This window comes from Chiloscyllium punctatum, chromosome 7 (assembly GCF_047496795.1).
Source record: "Chiloscyllium punctatum isolate Juve2018m chromosome 7, sChiPun1.3, whole genome shotgun sequence".
Lineage (NCBI taxonomy): Eukaryota > Metazoa > Chordata > Chondrichthyes > Orectolobiformes > Hemiscylliidae > Chiloscyllium > Chiloscyllium punctatum.
Genome location: NC_092745.1, coordinates 123,206,692 through 123,226,335, shown reverse-complemented (window position 1 = coordinate 123,226,335; position 19,644 = coordinate 123,206,692). Strand labels below are relative to the sequence as shown.

The 19,644-nt window shown below is 46.8% G+C and overlaps 1 protein-coding gene across 2 annotated transcripts in view; it reads right to left on the bottom strand.

Moving 5' to 3' along the window:
* miga1 (mitoguardin 1) overlaps window positions 1-19,644 on the bottom strand; it is a 125,913-nt gene that overhangs the window by 73,828 nt on the left and 32,441 nt on the right. For both annotated transcript variants that reach the window (XM_072574766.1, XM_072574767.1), the window contains exons 5-7: window positions 9,942-10,071; window positions 8,072-8,208; window positions 1,733-1,856 (exon numbers count right to left, since the gene is read on the bottom strand). In XM_072574766.1, coding sequence (XP_072430867.1) covers window positions 1,733-1,856; window positions 8,072-8,208; window positions 9,942-10,071 — 391 coding nt within the window. The remainder of the gene's footprint in view (window positions 1-1,732; window positions 1,857-8,071; window positions 8,209-9,941; window positions 10,072-19,644) is intronic.

Sequence of the window (19,644 nt, the reverse complement as noted above, 5' to 3'; positions counted from 1 at the left end):
TAAAATTATGGGATGCATTGATTGGGTTGACAGTCGGAATCTTTTTACCAGAGTTGAAATGTCTAATACTAGGGGGCATGCATTTCAAGAGAGAGGGGGAAAGGTTCAAAGGAGATGTGAGGGGTAAAGTTTTTTTTTAACCCAGAGAGTGGTAGGAGTCTGGAACGTGCTGCCAAGGTGGTGGTGGAGTAAGATACGATGGAAGGGGGGGGGGGGTCTTTAAGGGACTTTTAGATAAGCAGACGAATAAGCAAGGAATGGAAGGATATGGACTATAAGCAGGCAGAAGGGATTAATTTAATTCAACATCATGGTCGGCACAACATCGTGGGCCAAAGGGCCCATTCCTGTCTTGTATAGTTCAATGTTCTATGTTATATACTGACAGTGCAGCACATCTTCTGTACAGCACTAAAGGGTGACAATAAGTGTGGGGTAAGAGAGGGACTGTACTCCAGTCTGAACTGTTACCTTTGAAAGAGGTGGAAGGACAAGGCAAAAAGCTGGTCTCTCACCAGCCCTGGATAACGGGAAGGAGTGAGCAGGTGTACTCAATTTCCAATAAACCAGAAGATGGTAAATGATGTTGCTGCCGCATATGCCACAAGTGAGGAAATGTGGTAAGGTGAGTGATGGAGGTGAGACAGCCAGGAGGAAGGAGAAGAGGAAAGGTGAAAGAAAGGTGGAAAAAACAGTGGGGAGAAATGAAACATCTCCAGCAAGGCTGCTATCCTGTCACCAAGTCACCTTTTATTGTACTTGACACTAGTCCAGCTCCCCCAGAGCCAGGTCTGAGTGAACAGAACCTCTGATACTTCTGTTTATATCTGTCAGCCAGGGCTCCCTGATTGAACAAGGTTAACAGCCCCAATCAGGGAACTCATATTCTATGAGGTCCACCTGGTTAACCTCTTTACAATCACTACAAGATATTCAAACATAGTTGGATTGGAAAAGGAATGGCACCTGACCAGAGGAGATGGAGAAAGGTAATCAATTGGCATTGCTGATTATCCAAAGGGGGAGAAACCCAGTGAGAAAGATTAGACCTTACCTCTTAGATAGGTCACAGGGTTAAAGTTTTGAACATGTTTTCACAACGTGCTGTCTACAGTATCAAAAACAACATAGATTTATGGAGCAGCTTGGATGCAGTGAAACACACCAAAGCACCTCACAGGAGTATGATCAGTTTGCTACCGAACCATGTAAGGACAACTGATCAAAAGCTTGGTCAAAACGTTGGAGTGACTCTAAGCACAAGGGAGTGTGTGGTAGGCAGGGAGGCCGAGAGTATTAGGGAAGGAATTCCAAAACTTGAGGACAAAAACAGTGGAGTTTGCACATTCTTCCCGTGTCTGTGTGGGTTTCCTCCAAGTGCTCCGGTTTCCTCCCACAGTACAAACTGACCACTTACAGTGGAGCGATGGAACATTATGGAGAATTGAAGGATTGTTAGGGATGACAAGAGGCCAGAGTTGGGGGACAGCAGAACTCCTGGACAGTTTAAGGATTAAAGGAGACGAAAGAGATCCTGAGGGCAGTGGAGATATGGAAACATTTGAAAACAAGGAATGAACATTTTAAGATCAGCATGTGCTGTTTTGGGTTAATTTAGTGGATTGGAGATGTGAGACTCATCAGAAATGTATTGGGATAGGGCTTTAGTCCTCTCTGAGTTACACAGACAAGCAACGGATCAGACAAATAAGAGACACAAGCACAGACTCACCGATATCGTTCACAAGAGAAATTGGGTCAGGTGTACCCAGAGTGGCTTCAAACTCCTCCTGCAGACGATAAGCCCGCTGGAGTAAAGACTCCAGTTTGTGTATGAATTCTGCACTAATTATGTCCTATTGGAGGCAAAAAGAGATGGGGAACATCAGTCAGTACAGACCTCCTGAATGTTAGTCAGATAATTTACCGTCGCTCAGTTGAGGATTCAATGCCCACTCCAGAATCTTGAACTCATAGTCCAAGCTGACAGTGTTGCAGAAACCCTGAACTGTTGGAGGTTGGAAGGACACAGGAGATCCCACAGCACTACTCTGAAGAACAGCAATGGAGTTCTCCCCAGTGTCCTGTATAATATTTGTAATTCAAATCAGGAGATAAAACCATGGAAGCATTTTCCAACATCACTGCAAATAGACCAGCTGTAATTTTAAACTTATGACTCATTGTTATGAACTCCCTTCAACAAGGAAATAATTTCCCTTGATCTACTCCATCAATCCTTTATCATCTTAAACATTCAATTAGCTGATCCACATTCTATGCAATCTAACGTCTTTAGTCCATTTTGCCCCAGTTATTCACATCTCTTCCAAGTGCAGTTAAACTCTTCCTGAGATGTGGTGCATGGTTGCTTTAGATTCAGTTTAATCAGATATAACCATCTGAAGCAAAATTTGTGGAGATAAAGGCTGATGGTTTATTTATTCTTTCATAGGACATGTATTTCTCTGGCAGGGGAAGCATTTGTTATCCACCCCTAGTTGCCCTGGAAACGATTGACTCTCTCACCAGTTCAGAGTCAAATGCATTACTGTGGATGGGCCTGGAGTCACATATAGGCCAGTCCAGGTAGGGATGTCACATTTTCTCCCCTGATGGACAGTAGTGGAGCAAACAGGTTTTTACAGCTATTGGTAGTGGTCACATAGTTACCAATAGATAAGCTTTTAATTCAGATTTTTATAAAATACATATTTCACCATCTGCCCTGCTGGGATTTCACCCCATGTCTCTAAAAATTAGCAGGAGGTTCGGGCATTGTAGATTACGAGGCAAACATTATTACCATTATCTCATACATTATAACATTCATAACATTTTAGAAGTATTTAATTCCACTTTGGTAAGAGTAACAAGAAGATGGGGTACTGGGCTAATGGTCAGATACTTGGTAGTGTGGATGAGCAGAGGGATCTTGGTGTCCATGTACACAGATCTCTGAAAGTTGCCACCCAGGTAAATAGTGCGGTGAAGAAGGCATATGGCGTACTGGCTTTTATTGGTAGAGGAATTGAGTTCCGGAGTCCTGAGGTTATGTTGCAGTTGTATAAGACTCTGGTGCGGCCGCATCTGGAGTATTGTGTGCAGTTTTGGTCGCCATACTATAGGAAGGATGTGTAGGCACTGGAACATGTGCAGAAGAGGTTTACCAGGATGTCACCTGGTATGGTAGGAAGATCGTATGAGGAAAGGCTGAGGCACTTGGGACTGTTTTCATTGGAGAAAAGAAGGTTTAGGGGTGACTTGATAGAGGTGTACAAGATGATTAGGGGTTTAGATAGGGTTGACCATGAGAACCTTTTTCCACGTATGGAGTCAGCTATTACGAGGGGGCATAGCTTTAAATTAAGGTGTGGTAGGTATAGGACAGATGTTAAGGATAGATTCTTTACTCAGCGAGTCGTGAGTTCATGGAATGCCCTGCCATTAGCAGTGGTGGACTCTCCCTCTTTATGGGCATTTAAACAGGCATTGGATAGGCATATGGAGGATATTGGGCTAGTGTAGGTTAGGTGGGCTTGGATCGGCGCAACATCGAGGGCCAAAGGGCCTGTACTGTGCTGTATTTTTCTATGTTCTAATTGGCTCTAAAGGAATGGAGATGACAGAAGATTACAAGAAGTGAATCAAAGAATTCCTACAGTGTGGAAACATGCCAATTGGTCCAACAAGTCCACAGTGACCCTCCAAAGAGTATCCCACCCAGACCCATTCCCCTATCCTATTACTTTACATTTCCCCTGTCTCATGCACCTAACCTATATATCCATGAACACTATGGGCAATTCAGCATGGCCAGTTCACCTAACCTACATATCTTTGCTCTCTGGGAGGAAACCGGAGCACCCAGAGGAGACCTACGCAGACATAGAGAGAATGTGTAAACTCCACACAGGTAAAAACAATGACTGCAGATGCTGAAAACCAAATACTCGATTAGTGGTGCTGGAAGAGCACAGCAGTTCAGGCAGCATCCAACGAGCAGCGAAATCGACTTTTCGGGCAAAAGCCCTTTATTCCTGATGAAGGGCTTTTGCCCAAAACGTCGATTCCGCTGCTCATTGGATGCTGCCTGAACTGCTGTGCTCTTCCAGCACCACTAATCCAAACTCCACACAGACAGTTGCCCAAGGCTGGAATTGAACCTGGATTCCTGGCGCTGTGAGGCAGCAGTGCTAACCACTGAGCCACAGTGCTGCTCCAAAGTCAAGTGCTCTACAAATGCAAAGTCTTTTCTTTATCCTTTATGAAAGTGCCCCTTGCTCCTCTTCCATAAGTCATGGCCCTTGAGAGGTGAATGTAATGCATAATTGAGATATAATCTTCGTTCAGAGTTAACATTATTTATTCTGAAATGTAAATATAAGCCCTGATCAGCCAAATTGACAACTGATTCAAAGAAGAACCGGTAATTGTATCTGAGTGCTCTCTCCTACCATTGCTAATGGGTTCCATGCATTCTGAATATAGCTCATTCTTCCTGTTCCAGACAAGCACTGCCTTTCATTTATCCACATTAAAATCCATTAACTCTCCACACAGCTTCAAGTCAGAAGTAAATATGCTAACACTGAAGTCCAATGCTCAATTATTTATGGAAAGTGCAAACATGAGATATTGTGTTAAAATGTATTAGTTCATGGGATGTGAATGTCACTTGGTAAGTCAGCATTTATTGCTCATCCCTAATAGCCCCAGGTAAGTTGGTGGTGAGCTGTCTTCTTAAATACTACAGTCCATGTGGTGCTGGTACACCCCAGAAAAGAGTTCCAGAATTTTGATCCAGCAACAATGATGAAGCAACAATATCGTTCCAGGTCAGATAAATTTAATTTGGAGGGGGAACTTGGAGGTCGTGGCATTTGCATGCATCTGCTGTCCTTGTCCTTCTGGTTAAACAGGTTTGGAGGTGCTACTGAAGAAAATTTGGTGAGTGACTACTGTGCATTTCATAGATGTAGTGGTGAGCATGAATGCTTACAGTGATGGATATGGCGTCAATCAAGTGGCCTGCTTTGTTCTGGATGGTGTCGAGCTTCTTGAGTGTTGTTGGAGCTGCACCCATCCAGGCAAGTGGGGAGCTTCCCATTACACTCCTGACTTGTGCCTTGTAGATGGTAGACAGACTCTGGGGAGCCAGAGGTAAGGTATTCACTGCTGTAATCCTAGCCTTTGACCTGTTTTTGTTTAACCACAGTATTTATATGACTTGTTCAGTTCAGTTTCTGGTCTAAGGTAATCCAAAAGATGTTTGAAAACACAGTCATGTAGAACTGCATAAGTTCATGATTGAGAAAGAGTCTATTTAAGACCATAAAACCACAAGAAATAGGAACAGGAGGAGGTCATTCACCCCCTCACGTATGCTCCACCATTCAACAGGATCCAACATTCCTCACATCCACTTTTCTGCCTTTTCCCCATAACCCTTGATTCCCCTCCTGATCACGAATCTATCTATCTATCTCAGCCTTAAATATACACAAGGACTCTGCCCCCACAGCTCTCTGTGGGGTGGAGTTCCAAAGACTGCAAACCTTCTAAGAGAAGAAATTCCTCCTCATCTCAGTCTTAAGGGCAGCATGGTGGCTCAGTGGTTAGCACTGTTGCCTCACAGCGCCAGGGTCCCAGGTTTGATTCCAGCCTTGGGCGACTGTCTGTGTGGAGTTTGCACATTCTCCCCGTGTCTGCGTGGGTTTCCTCCCACAGTCCAAAGATGTGCAGGTCAGGTGAATTGGCCATGCTAAATTGCCCGTAGTGTTAGGTAAGGGGTAAATGTAGGGGTATGGGTGGGTTGCGCTTCGGCAGGTCGGTGTGGACTTGTTGGGCCGAAGGGCCTGTTTCCACACTGTAAGTAATCTAATCTAAATTGGCGCCCCTTTATTCTGAGACTGTTCCCTCTGGCCCTCGACACTCCCATGAGGGAAACATCCTCTCAACATTTACCCTGACAAGCCCCTTTAGAATCCCATGCTACAATTTGTCATTAGCTTCCACTTTCAACAATGCATGCTTTAGCTCAGTTGATAACATGCTTGTCTTTGTTTGAAGGTTACGGATCACATGGTTCACGTGCGACTCAGAGGCTCGAGTATTTAATCCAGGCTCACACTCCAGTGCATGTCAACCTGTCTAAAGCAAATCTAACGCCAGTGTCCACCATCTCTCAGTTAATAGCACTCCCGCCATTGAGTTCAGATGTCAGATTTTAGATCCCAGGGTAGGGGAGTCCAAAATTAGAGGTAATAGGTTCAAGGTGAGAAGGGAAAAAGATATAAAAGGGACCTGAGGGGCAATCTTTCCACGCAGAGGGTGGTGCGTATTTGGAATGACCTGCCAGAGGAAGTGGTAGAGGCTGGTACAATTACATCTAAAAGGCATCTGGATGGGTATATGAATAGGAAGGATTTACAGGGATATGGGCCAAATGCTGGCAAATGGGACTAGATTAATTCAGGATATCTGGTCAGCCTGTATGTGTTGGACTGAAGGGTCATGCTATATGACACTATGACTCGATGACTCTACTTAAATATACCATTCTAGAAACCTAAGCACCAAATCTAGGTTGCCTCTCCACTGCAGTACTGAGAGAGTGCTACGCTGTCAAAAGTTGCCATCCCAAGAGCAAGACAACTCTCCCCAGGTTCCCACACAATAGTGATCCCATAATGAAAATCACAAAAATACAGATTATCTTGTCATTATCACATTCCTGCTTCACAGAATCGTAGACTTGTTATGACACAGAAAGAGGCCAATCAGCCCATCATTTCTGCACTGTCTCTGTTGTCTAGTCCAGCTTTATTACCTCAGTGCCAATCTCCTGCTTTTATCCCCATATCCTTGCACACTATTACTATCCTCAATGTACTTTCCTCAGTCAATACTCAATGGAGATTAGAAGGCTGAGGGGGAATCTAATTGAAACTTACAGAATACTGGATGGTCTGGGCACAGTGGATGTTGGGAAGATGTTTCCATTGAGAGGGCACAACCTTAGAGTAACGGGAAGGCCTTTTAGAAAGGTGATAAGGAGAAAATTCTTCAGCCAGAGAGTGGTGAATCTATGGAACTCATTGCCACAGAAGGAGGTGGAGGCTAAGTCATTGAGTGTATTTAAGACGGCGATAGATAGGTTCTTGATTATCAAGGGGATCAAGGGTTACAAGGAGAAGTTGGGAGAATGGTGTTGAGAAACGTATCAGCCATGACTGAATGGCAGAGCAGACATGATGGGCTGAATGGCCTAATTTCCTCTCCTATGTCTTATAGTCTTAAAGACATTCAATGCTCCTCTTGAATGCCTCAATTGAATCTGCCTCCACCACCACATTTCCAGGCAATGCATTCCACACCCTAACTACTCACTCTGTGAAAAAGATTCGTCTCATATCGCCTTTGCTTCATTTGCACATCTCTAAAGCTGCGCCCTCAGCTTCGCCGTTCTTTTAGAAGCAGAACAGCTTCACCCAATCCACTCTGTCCAGCCTGTCCATGGTTTTGGAAAGTTGTATCGAATCCCTTTCAGCCTTCTCTCTAAGGAGATCAGTCAGAAATTCTTCAATCTGCCCTCGTTGCTGAAGGTTCTCATAGCTGGAACTATTCTAGTGAATCACTTCTGTTTGTGGGAGCTTGCTGTGCCCGATTACTGTGCTGCATTTTAAGAGTAACTGAAAAATACTGCTTTGTTTATTCACTCAGGGGGTGTGGGCATCTCTGGCCAGGCCAGCATTTATTGCCCATCCCTAATTGCCCAGAGGCAGTTAAGAATCAATCATATTGCGATGGGTCTGAAGTCACATGTAGGCCAGACTAGGTGAGGATTACAGTTTTCCTTCCTAAAGGACATTAGTGAAACCAGATGGGTTTTTCCCAATAATCGATCATGGATTCATGGTCATTATTAGACTCTTAATTCCAGATCTTTTTATTGAATTCAAATTTCACCATTTGCCAGGGCAGGATTTGAGCCTCCATACCCTGAAACTCTGGAGTGCACAGTGCTGCAGCTCATGTTTGGTGTTATCCTCTCTTTGCTGGGCCTTACCTCCACTGTTTCTTCTGCTATTGCGTCTCCAGCCCCCAGTTTGACAGCGGTGCAGTTCGCCTCATCCTCCACCTGTCTGCTACGGAAAGACAAAGCCTGCTCCCAACGCTGAAGAGCTTCCTCAAACAGCTCCATCCCTGCATAGGGCGGGGGTCGGGGGGGGTGGGGGTGGGGGCGGGGGGGGGGGGGGGGGGGGGGGGGGGGCGGGGGGGGGGGCGGTGACAGTCAGAGGCAACAGCAAGACCTTGGTTACCAGCACAAATCGTGGAGAGACTTCACATTTTTTAAACAGCCACAGCGACCGAGGAAAGAACACATCCATTGAAATTACAAATGACTGCCCTCTCAGTTGAGTGTTAAAGACACCAAAGCGGACATGAAGATAATCTCCTTGGTCTCCTAGACTATTTCTATTCCTCAAAACTATCAGTAGATGACTGCAGTTGCTGGCAAGCTGCCGCTGTTGGAAGGTCAGCAGGTTCTGGCAGCATCTGTGGAGAAAGAAACAGAGGTCATGTTTCAAGTTCCAATATGACTCTCTTTCAGAACTGAACGGTGCTGGATTGTGTTCTGAAGACTCACACTGGCCTTGAAACGGATGCTCTCTCTGCGGATGGTGCCAGACCAGCCGAGTTCCTCCAGCTTTCCCTTTGTCTGTTTCAGTTTTCCTGCATTCGCAACAGTCTGCTTGTATATTGGTGGGATCTTGCTGTGCACAAACCGACTCGGACCTAGGTTGCAACTGTGAGGGCACTTCATTGGCTGTGAGGACATTCCGCATGTTGTGTGGAATGCCTCCTCATTGCCAGTCTTAGCCAGGTGATACCTGGGATGAGAAGCTCAGTACATTAGGCCATTTTTGTAATACTGCGTTCAATTCTGGTCTCCCTCCTATAGGAAAGACGTTGCGAAGCTTGAAAGGGTTCACAAAATATTCACAAGGATTTTGCCAGGGTTGTAGGATTTGAGCTATAGGGAAAGGGTGAACTGGCTGGGGCTGTTTTCCCTGGACCGTCGGAGGCTGTGGGGTAACCTTATAGTGGTTTACAAAATTATGAGGGGCATGGATAGGATGAATACTTAAGGTCTTTTCCCTGGGGTGAGGGAATCCAAAACAAGAGGGCGTAGGTTTAATGTAAGAAGGGAAAGATTTAAAAAGGACCAAACGGGCAATGTTTTCACACAGAGGGTGGTGCGTGTATGGAATGAGTTGCCAGAGGAAGTGGTGGAGGCTGGTATAGTTACAGCATTTAAAAGGATGGGTACAGGAGTAGGAAGGGTTTACAGGGATATGGGACAAATGCTGGCAAATGGGACTAGATTAGTTTTGGATATCTGGTCAGCATGGATGAGATGGACTAAAGGGTCTGTTTCCATGCTGAACATCTCTGTGACTCTATTGGCCCTGCAGAAGAACAAAAGAGTGATAGCATTGAAAATTTTTGACTGGGTTTGATACTGTCTATCCTGGGAAACTGTGCCTCCCAGATGGGAAATCTGGGACACAATCTCAGGACAAGGGAGCAGTCATTTCAGATTGAGATGAGGAGGCACATCTCCATCGAATGGGCGATGAACCTTTCGGAATTCTCAGGCCCAGAGGGCTGTAGGTGATCCTTCACCGAACACAGTTGAGACCAGGGCTGACAGATTGTTGTTCTCTTGGGGAAATTACAGGGTAAGATAGGAAAGTGAGGCAGAGATAGATTAACAGCCACAATCACATTGAGTGTGGGAGTTGGCTGACTAGCTGACTCAATAAATGGTGTGCTCCTAACAACTCCTATGCCTTTTATTTTCTTTGTTTACCTCACTTAGCCTTCCCTTTCAGAGCAGTTACAATTCTCCACTTTGTTCTCTCATCACATACCCATCAGGTACAGGTTCTCAGGGGTAGTCACTGGCACACTGACCAGGTTAACTTCACTTTCTTCAGCAACCTTATCCCACAGGTTAGTGGCAGCACACACACAGCTGTGGGATGAGTTGGCACTCCGAGCCTGGGTACAGAAACAAGCACACAATGGGTTAAACCACTTTCCAGCTCTATGTGCACCGAAAACAAGAAACTACCTCTCCGACTTAGCAAGAAAACGCCCCCAAAAGCCATTCTACTCACTGCTGTTTGATGCACCTTCAAATTGGGACTCTTGCAAATTCTTAGAATCTCCACAGTGCAGAAGTAGACCATTTGGCCCATCGGGTCACACCGACTCTCCAAAGAACATCCCACCCACCCCCAATTCTCCCCGCCAGTCTTACTCCCTGTAATTCTGCATTTCTCACGGCTAATCCAACTAGCCTGGACATTTCAGTCAGCATGGACCAGTTTGGGCCAAAGGGCCTGTCTCCATGCCTTAGGACTCTATCTTTGGGTTGTGGGAGGAAACCAGAGCACACCCACACAGACCCAGGGAGAATATGCAAACTCCAGACACCAGAGGTTGCAATCGAACCTGGGTCCATGCACTGTGAGGCAGCAGTGGTGACCACTGAGTCACCGTGCCACCCTAAATCGGCACTTAGAGTCATAGACTCATAGAGATGTACAGCATGGAAACAGACCCTTTGGTCCAACCCGTCCATGCCAACCAGATATCCCAACCCAATCTAGTCCCACCTGCCAGCACCCGGCCCATATCCCTCCAAACCCTTCCTTTTCATATACCCATCCAGATGCCTCTTAAATGTTGCAATTGTACCAGCCTCCACCACATCCTCTGGCAGCTCATTCCATACACGTACCACCCTCTGCGTGAAAAAGTTGCCCCTTCGGTCTCTTTTACATCCTTCCCCTCTCACCCTAAACCTATGCCCTCTAGTTCTGGACTCCCCCCCCCCCCCCCACCCCCCCCACCCCAGGGAAAAGACTTTGTCTCTTTAATTTATCCATGCCCCTCATAATTTTGTAAACCTCTATAAGGTCACCTCTCAGCCTCCAATGTTCCAGGGAAAACAGACCCAGCCTGTTCAGCCTCTCCCTGTAGTTCAGATCCTCCAACTCTGGGAACATCCTTATAAATCTTTTCTGAACCCTTTCAAGTTTCACAACATCTTTCCGATAGGAAGGAGACCAGAATTGCACGCAATATTCCAACAGTGGCCTAACCAATGTCCTGTACAGCCACAACATGACCTCCCAACTCCTGTACTCAATACTCTGACCAATTAAGGAAAGCATACCAAACACCTTCTTCACTATCCTATCTACCTGTGACTCCACTTTCAAGGAGCTGTGAACCTGCACTCCAAGGTCTCTTTGTTCAGCAACACTCCCTAGGACTTAGCATTAAGTGTATAAGTCCTACTAAGATTTGCTTTGCCAAAATACAGCACCTCGCATTTATCTGAATTAAACTCCATCTGCCACTTCTCAGCCCATTGGCCCATCTGGTCCAGATCCTATTGTAATCTGAGGTAACCCTCTTCACTGTCCACTACACCTCCAATTTTGGGGTCATCTGCAAACTTACTAACTGTACCTCTTACGCTCGCATCCAAATCATTTATGTAAATGACAAAAGGTAGAGGGCCCAGCACCGATCCTTGTGGCACTCCACTGGTCACAGGCCTCCAGTCTGAAAACAACCCTCCACCACCACCCTCTGTCTTCTACCTTTAAGCCAGTTCTGTATCCAAATGGCTAGTTTTCCATGTATTCCATGAGATCTAACCTTGCTAATCAGTCTCCCATGGGGAACCTTGTCGAACGCCTTACTGAAGTCCATATAGATCACATCTACTATTCTGCCCTCATCAATCATCTTTGTTACTTCTTCAAAAAACTCAATTAAGTTTGTGAGACATGATTTCCCACGCACAAAGCCATGTTGACTATCCCGAATCAGTCCTTGCCTTTCCAAATACATGTACATCCTGTCCCTCAGGATTCCCTCCAATAACTTGCCCACCACCGAGGTCAGGCTCACTGGGCTATAGTTCCCTGGCTTGTCTTTACCACCCTTCTTAAACAGTGGCACCACGTTTGCCAACCTCCAGTCTTCCAGCACCTCACCTGTGACTATCGATAATACAAATATCTCAGCAAGAGGCCCAGCAATCACTTCTCCAGCTTCCCACAGAGTTCTCGGGTACACCTGATCAGGTCCTGGGGATTTATCCACTTTTAACCGTTTCATGACATCCAGCACTTCCTCCTCTATAATCTGGACAGTTTGCAAGATGTCACCATTTATAGTCTATATCTTCCATATCCTTTTCCACAGTAAATACTGATGCAAAATATTCATTTAGTATCTCCCTCATTTTCTGTGGCTCACACAAAGGCCGCCTTGATGATCTTTGAGGGGCCCTGTTCTCTACTACGTCACTCGCCTACACACCGACCACGCCGAATGTGTCTCCGCCCCCACGCCGAAATCCGCCCCCTCGCCGAACCCCGCCCCCGAGCTGATCTCCGCCCCTGCACCTAACCCTGCCCCTGTGCCTAACCCCACCCCCCACTCCCAGCTCCAGCCCCACACCAGGTCCTAGCTCCCAGCCCTGCCGTATTTTCACTATCCCTCCAGACCTCCCCCTCTCTGAGGATGAAAGATCAATCCTCAGCAGAGGCCTCACCTTCATCCCCCTACGCTCCCGGATTAACGAGTTCAACACGCAGCAAGACATCGAACAATTCTTCCACTGCCTTCGCCTCCATGCCTACCTCTCCAACCAGGGCTCCCGCCCACCCTCTGCCAGCCCCTTCTCCCGCCTCCAACACACCCCATCCATCTGGACACCCCATGCTGGCCTCTTACCAGCCCTCGATCTCTTCAGTGCCAACTGCTGCCGTGACATTGACCACCTCAACCTGTCCACCCCTCTCACCCACTCCAACCTCTCACCCTCGAAACGTGCAGCCCTCCACTCCCTCTGCTCCAACCCCAACCTCACCATCAAACTGGCAGACAAAGGAGGCATGGTGGTAGTTTGGCGCACCAACCTTTATATTGCTGAGGCTAAACGCCAGCTCGCGGACACCTCCTCCTACTGCCCCCTTGACTATGAACCCACCTCCCACCACCAAACCATCATCTCCCAGACCATCCATATCCTCATCACCTCAGGGGATCTCCCATCCACCGCCTCCGTCCCACAACCCCGCAAAGCCCGTTTCTACCTCCTGCCCAAAATCCACAAACCTGACTGCCCCGGCTGACCCATTGTCTCAGCCTGCTCCTGCCCCACCAAACTCATTTCTGCATATCTTGACACGGTTCTGTCCCCCTTAGTCCAAGAACTCCCCACCTACGTTCGGGACACCACCCACACCCTCCACCTCCTCCATGATTTTCGCTTCCCCGGCCTTATCTTCACCATGGACATCCAGTCCCTGTACACCTCCATCCCCCATCACGAAGGACTCAACGCCCTCCACTTCTTCCTTTCCCGCCGAACCAGCCAGTACCCTTCCACTGACACCCTCCTTCGACTGACTGAACTGGTCCTCACTCTGAACAACTTCTCTTTCCAATCCTCCCACTTCCTCCAAACCAAAGGAGTAGCCATGGGCACCCGCATGGGCCCCAGCTATGCCTGCCTCTTCGTAGGATATTGTGGGAACAGTCCAACTTCCGCAGCTACATAGGCACCACCCCCCATCTTTTCCTCCGCTACATTGATGACTGTATCGGCGCTACCTCGTGCTCCCACAAGGAGGTTGAACAGTTCATCCACTTTACTAACACCTTCTACCCCGACCTCAAATTTACCTGGATGGTCTCAGACTCCTCCCTCCCCTTCCTAGACCTCTCTATCTCTATCTCGGACGACCGACTCAACATGGACGTATACTATAAACCGACTGACTCCCACAGCTACCTAGATTACACCTCTTCCCACACTGCCCCCTGTAAAAACGCCATCCCATATTCCCAATTCCTTCGCCTTCTCCGCATCTGCTCCCAGGAGGACCAATTCCAATACCGAACAACCCAGATGGCCTCCTTCGTCAAAGACCGCAATTTCCCCTCAGACGTGGTTGACGATGCTCTCCACCACATCTCCTCCACTTCCCGCTCCTCCGCCCTTGAATCCCGCCCCTCCAATCGCCACCAGGACAGAACCCCACTAGTCCTCATCTACCACCCCACCAACCTCCAGATACATCGGATCATCCTTTGTCATTTCCGCCACCTCCAAACGGACCCCACCATCAACGATATATATTCCCTCCCCTCCCCTATCAGCGTTCTGGAAAGACCACTCCCTCCTCGACTCCCTTGTCAGATCCACAACCCCTCCACCAACCCAACCTCCACTCCCGGCACCTTCCCCTTCAACCGCAAAAAATGCAAAACTTGCGGCCACACCTCCCCCTCACTTCCCTCCAAGGCCCCAAGGGATCCTTCAATATCCATCAGAAAGACACCTGCACCTCCACACACATCATTTACTGCATCTGCTGCACCCTATGTGGCCTCCTCTACACTGGGGAGACAGGCCGCCCACTTGCAGAAAGTTTCAGAGAACACCTCTGGGACACCCGGACCAACCAACCCAACCGCCCCGTGGTTGAACACTTTAACTCCCCCCCTCCCACTCCACCAAGGACATGCAGGTCCTTGGTCTCCTCAATCGCCAGACCATGGCAACATGACGCCTGGAGAAAGAGCGACTCATCTTCCGCCTAGGAACCCTCCAACCACAAGGATGAACTCATTTCTCCAGTTTCCTCATTTCCCCTTCCCCCACCTTATCTCAGTCCCAACCCTCGGACTCAGCACCACCTTTTTGACCTGCAATCTTCTTCCCAACCTCTCCGCCCCCATCCCCTCTCTGGCCTATCACCCTCACCTTAACCTCCTTCCACCTATCGCATTCCCAACGCCCCTCCCCCAAGTCCCTCCTCCCTACCTTTTATCTTAGCCTGCTTGGCACACCCTCCTCATTCCTGAAGAAGGGCTTATGCCCGAAACATCGATTCTCCTTCTCCTTTGATGCTGCCTGACCTGCTGCGCTTTTCCAGCAACACATTTTTGGGCCCTATTCTCTCCCTAGTTACCCTTTTCTCCTTAATATACTTGTAAAAACCCTTTGGATTCTCCTTAATTCTATTTGCCAAAGCTATCTCATGTCTCCTTTTTGCCCTCCTGATTTCCGTCTTAAATATATTGCTACTTCCTTTATACTCTTCTAAGAATTCACTCGATCTATCCTGTCTATACCTGACATATGCTTCCTTCTTTTTCTTAACCAAACCCTCAATTTCTTTCGTCATCCAGCATTCCCTATACCTACCAGCCTTCCCTTTCACCCTGACAGAAATATACTTTCTTGTTATCTAATTTCTGAAGGCTTCCTATTTCCCAGCCACCCCTTTACCTGCAAACATCTGCCTCCAATCACCTTTCAAAAGTTCTTGCCTTAACTCGTCAAAATTGGCCTTTTTCCAATTTAGAACTTCAACCTTTAGATCTGATCTATCCTTTTCCATCACTATTTTAAAACGAATAGAATTATGGTCGCTGGCCCCAAAGTGCTCCCCCACTGACACCTCAGTCACCTGCCCTACCTTATTTCCCAAGAGTAGGTCAAAGTTTTGCACCTTCTCTAGTAGGTACATCCACATACTGAATCAGAATATTGTCTTGTACACACTTAAGAAATTCCTCTCCATCTAAACCTAGTCCTACCTTGTCCCTGCCTGCCCTGACTTTTTGAATCACTTCTGTTCTCAGCTGTACCCATCTCAGATCAATCTCTTTCCTCACTATCTCCCTGGGTCCCACCCCCCCAAGCAGTTCTAGCAAATTTCCCTGCCAGTATATTAGTCCCCTTCCAATTTAGGTGCAATCCGTCCTTCTTGTACAGGTCACTTCTACCCCAAAAAAGATTCCAATGATCCAAAAATGTGAATCCTTCTCCCCTACACCAGCTTATCAACCATGCATTCATCTGCTCTATCCTCCTATTCCTGCCCTCACTAGCTCATAGCACTGGGAGTAATCCAGATATTACTACCCTTGAGGACCTCCTTTCTAAATTTCTGCCTAACTCTCTGTAATCTCCCTTCAGAGTCTCAACCTTTTCCCTTCCTATGTTGTTGGTTCCAATGTGGACAATGACCTCCTGCTGGTCCCTCTCCCCAGTGAGAACATTCTGCACCCTCTCTGAGACATCCTTGATCCTGGCACCAGGGCAACACACCATTCCGCCTTTTCTCTGCTGGCCACAGAAACGTCTGTCTGTACCTCTGACTACAGAATCCCCTAACACAATTGATCTCTTGGAAGCCGATGTACCCCTCGTTGCATTAGAGCCAGTCTCAATACCAGAAACTTGGCTGTTCGTGCTACGTTCCCCTGAAAATCCATCACATTTTCCAAAACAGCATACCTGTTTGAAATGGGTATATCCACAAAAGACTCCTGCCCTAGGTGCCGACCTCTCTCACCCTTCCTGGAGTTAACCCATCTATGTGACTGTATCTGAGACTTTCCCCCCTTCCTGTAACTGCCATCCATCACATACTATTGCTGTTGCAAATTCTTCATTGCTTCTATCTGTCCCTCCAACCGATCCACTCAATCTGATAAGCTTCGCATCCAACAGCATTGGCAGACATAATCCGCAGTAACCCTTAAACTCTCTTTAAACTCCCACATCTGACAAGAAAATCTACAAATTTTCCTGATGAGTACGATATGAAAAGCTTCAAGAAAATATGTTGACCCGTTGAGACAAAGAGTTCCATGTTACCCTCAGAATGTGAAAAATGCGACAGTTCTCTTTTTGAAAATTCTGGACTTTTTGAACATTGGTTCTCATGAAACGAGGGCCAACTGTGCCTCACAATCACGAGGTTTAAAGGCAACATTTACCATAAACAGCGTGGTTTATTGCAGGCCAAAGGCTTCCACACACAATACATCTCCTGACCATGCAATCATTTAAAAGACTGACACGCTTAAATGAGTGGCCCTCATACTGTTTTTATCCAGAACGTAGTAGGAATCTGGAACTCCCTGCCTGTAAGGGTTGCAGAGGCAGAAACCCTCAAAACATTGAAGATGTATTTAGATGTGCACTTGCAATGCAAAGGCACACAAGGCTATGGGCCATTTGCTGGAAAGTGGGATTAGAATAGTTAGGCTCTTAGTCTTGATTAGTACAGACTCAACGGATCGCAGGGCCCTTTTCTCTGTTGTATGATTCGATATGTTGTAAGTGGTGACATTTAACCTTCTTTTCAATTGCCCCTTTTCCAGGAAATCATGCCTGGTATTCCCCAACAACCTCCCTCAAACTGACTGCCACCTGGACCACTGGAACACCTTGGGGCAACTCACTTCGGCACTTTGACAGTTCTAAAGAAATCATACTGGACTCTTTCCCCACAATTCTTGTCTGACCTGCTAAGTTTCTCCAATATTCTGTGATCACTCATTTTTTCTTGTTAACTTTGTTGATGGATGAAGCGTGTGTGTGTGTGACTGTGAGCGCGCAACTGCGTGCGTGTACGTGTGTGTGAGAGAGATTTTGTGTGTGGGTGTGCGTGTGTGTGTGAGAGAGGTGGGGGCTGATGAAAATTATGGGAGGGGATTTAGCATTAAATTATGAGGAGGAGGGCTTCACTAATTTGTTCATAAGACTGACTGTTTTTTAGTCTTCTCTGTTGCAGACCTCCAGACTTACCCAATAACCATCTCGAAGGATACCACATGTCCAGGCATTAAATGTGTAGACCTATGAGCAGGTCAGAGGTTGGAAACGTAGATAATGGAAGGTTCACTAAATCACCAGTTTCAATTCTTTTGAAGTCAAGACCATAAGACTTAGGAGCAGAAGGAGGCCATTCAGCCCATTGCTCTGTCCTTCAATGAGATCACAGTTGATCTGATAATCATTAGCTATACTTTCCTACCTTTTCTCGACTACCCATGGTTCCCTTACTGTTTAAAAATTTTTTTTCATCTCAGCATCACTTAATTCCCCAGCTTTGAGAGACCTCTGTGGTAAAGAATTCCAAGGATTCACTACTCTCTGAGAGAAGACATTCCACATCTCTGTATTAACTGGGCAACTCCTTATTCCTAAATTATTCTCTCTTGTCTCCCACAGTTGCTTTATTTTCCGCTCTGAATGTTATCTCCATTATAATGATATATTCATAAGGTTGATCTGAACTGAAGTGGAAATGAGAAATGTTTTTAGAGAGTGATGGATTTGACTTGGGGGTGTTGCTGTACAGAGGTTCCAAAGCGAAAAGTGCACCTCAGCTTTCACTGTTGGCTTAAACAAACCTCCATGACACCATCAGATATACGAACAGAATTACGCTACTCAGCCCACCATGTCTGTTCAATCCTGGCTGACATGTTCCTCAACCTCAATCTCTTGCCTTCTCCCTGTAACCTTTGATCCTCATGACAATCAAGAACCTACCTATCACTGTCTCAAAAACACTCATTGACTAGGTCTTCACATCCTTCTGCAGCAATGAATTCCCCAGGTTAGACTTCTGATCCAGGAGTAGAAATGCCAATTACCGGGAGACACAGGTTTAAGGTAAAAGAGAGTAAGTTTAAAGGATGTGAAAGGCAAGTCTTTTCAGACAGCGGGTGGTCCGTGCCTGGGATGAGCAGCCATAGGAGGTGGTGGATACAATAGCAACATTTAAGGGGCACCTTGATAGATATATGGATAAGTGTGTTGCTGGAAAAGCGCAGCAGGTCAGGCAGCATCAAAGAAGCAGGAGAATCGACGTTTCGGGCATAAGCCCTTCGTTCCTGAAGAAGGGCTTATACCCGAAACGTTGATTCTCCTGCTCCTTTGATGCTGCCTGACCTGCTGCGTTTTTCCAGCAACACATTTTTCAGCTCTGATCTCCAGCATCTGCAGTCCTCACTTTCTCCTAGATATATGGATAACAGAGAAGGGAGGGATACAGACCACATAGAGGCAAAAAGGTTTTTGGTGGGCCAAAGGGCCTGTTCCTGTTCTTTGTTCTTTCATTCACCACCCTCTGGCTGAAAGAAATTCCTCTTTGTCTCAGTTCTCAAAAGGTCATCCTTTCCCTCCGAGGCTGTGCGCCCAGAGCCTGGTTTCTCCCACTCATGGAAACATTTTCTCTACATCCACTCTATCCAGGCCTTTCAGTTTTCTGTAATTTCCGATAATTCTGTAAATTTCTTCTGACCCCCTCCAAGGCCAGCACATCCTTCCTTAGATATTGGGCCCAAAACTGCTCACAGTATTCTAAGTGTGGTCTGACCGGAGCTTTTTACAGGCTCCACAGATTTGCCACAAAAAGAGGGTCTAAGGAAGTTTGGATTGAAGAGTGAGGCTTCAGCTCAGGAGTCTTTGACAAGGAGGTTGAGTGAAGTGATTATGCCATAGTTGAAGAGGGTGAAGACATGACTGTCCAGCTGGTTCAGTGCGCTACGTGCTTGATGTGGGAGGTCAACGACTCTGGTGTGTCTGGCTCGTATATGTGTGGAAAGTGTGTGCACATTCAGCTATTGACCGAGCATATTGCAGCACTGATGAAAGAACTCGAGGACCTTAGGCTCATCCGAGAGAACGAGATCTTTCTGGACAAAACCTTCAGCGAGGTTATTACACCAATC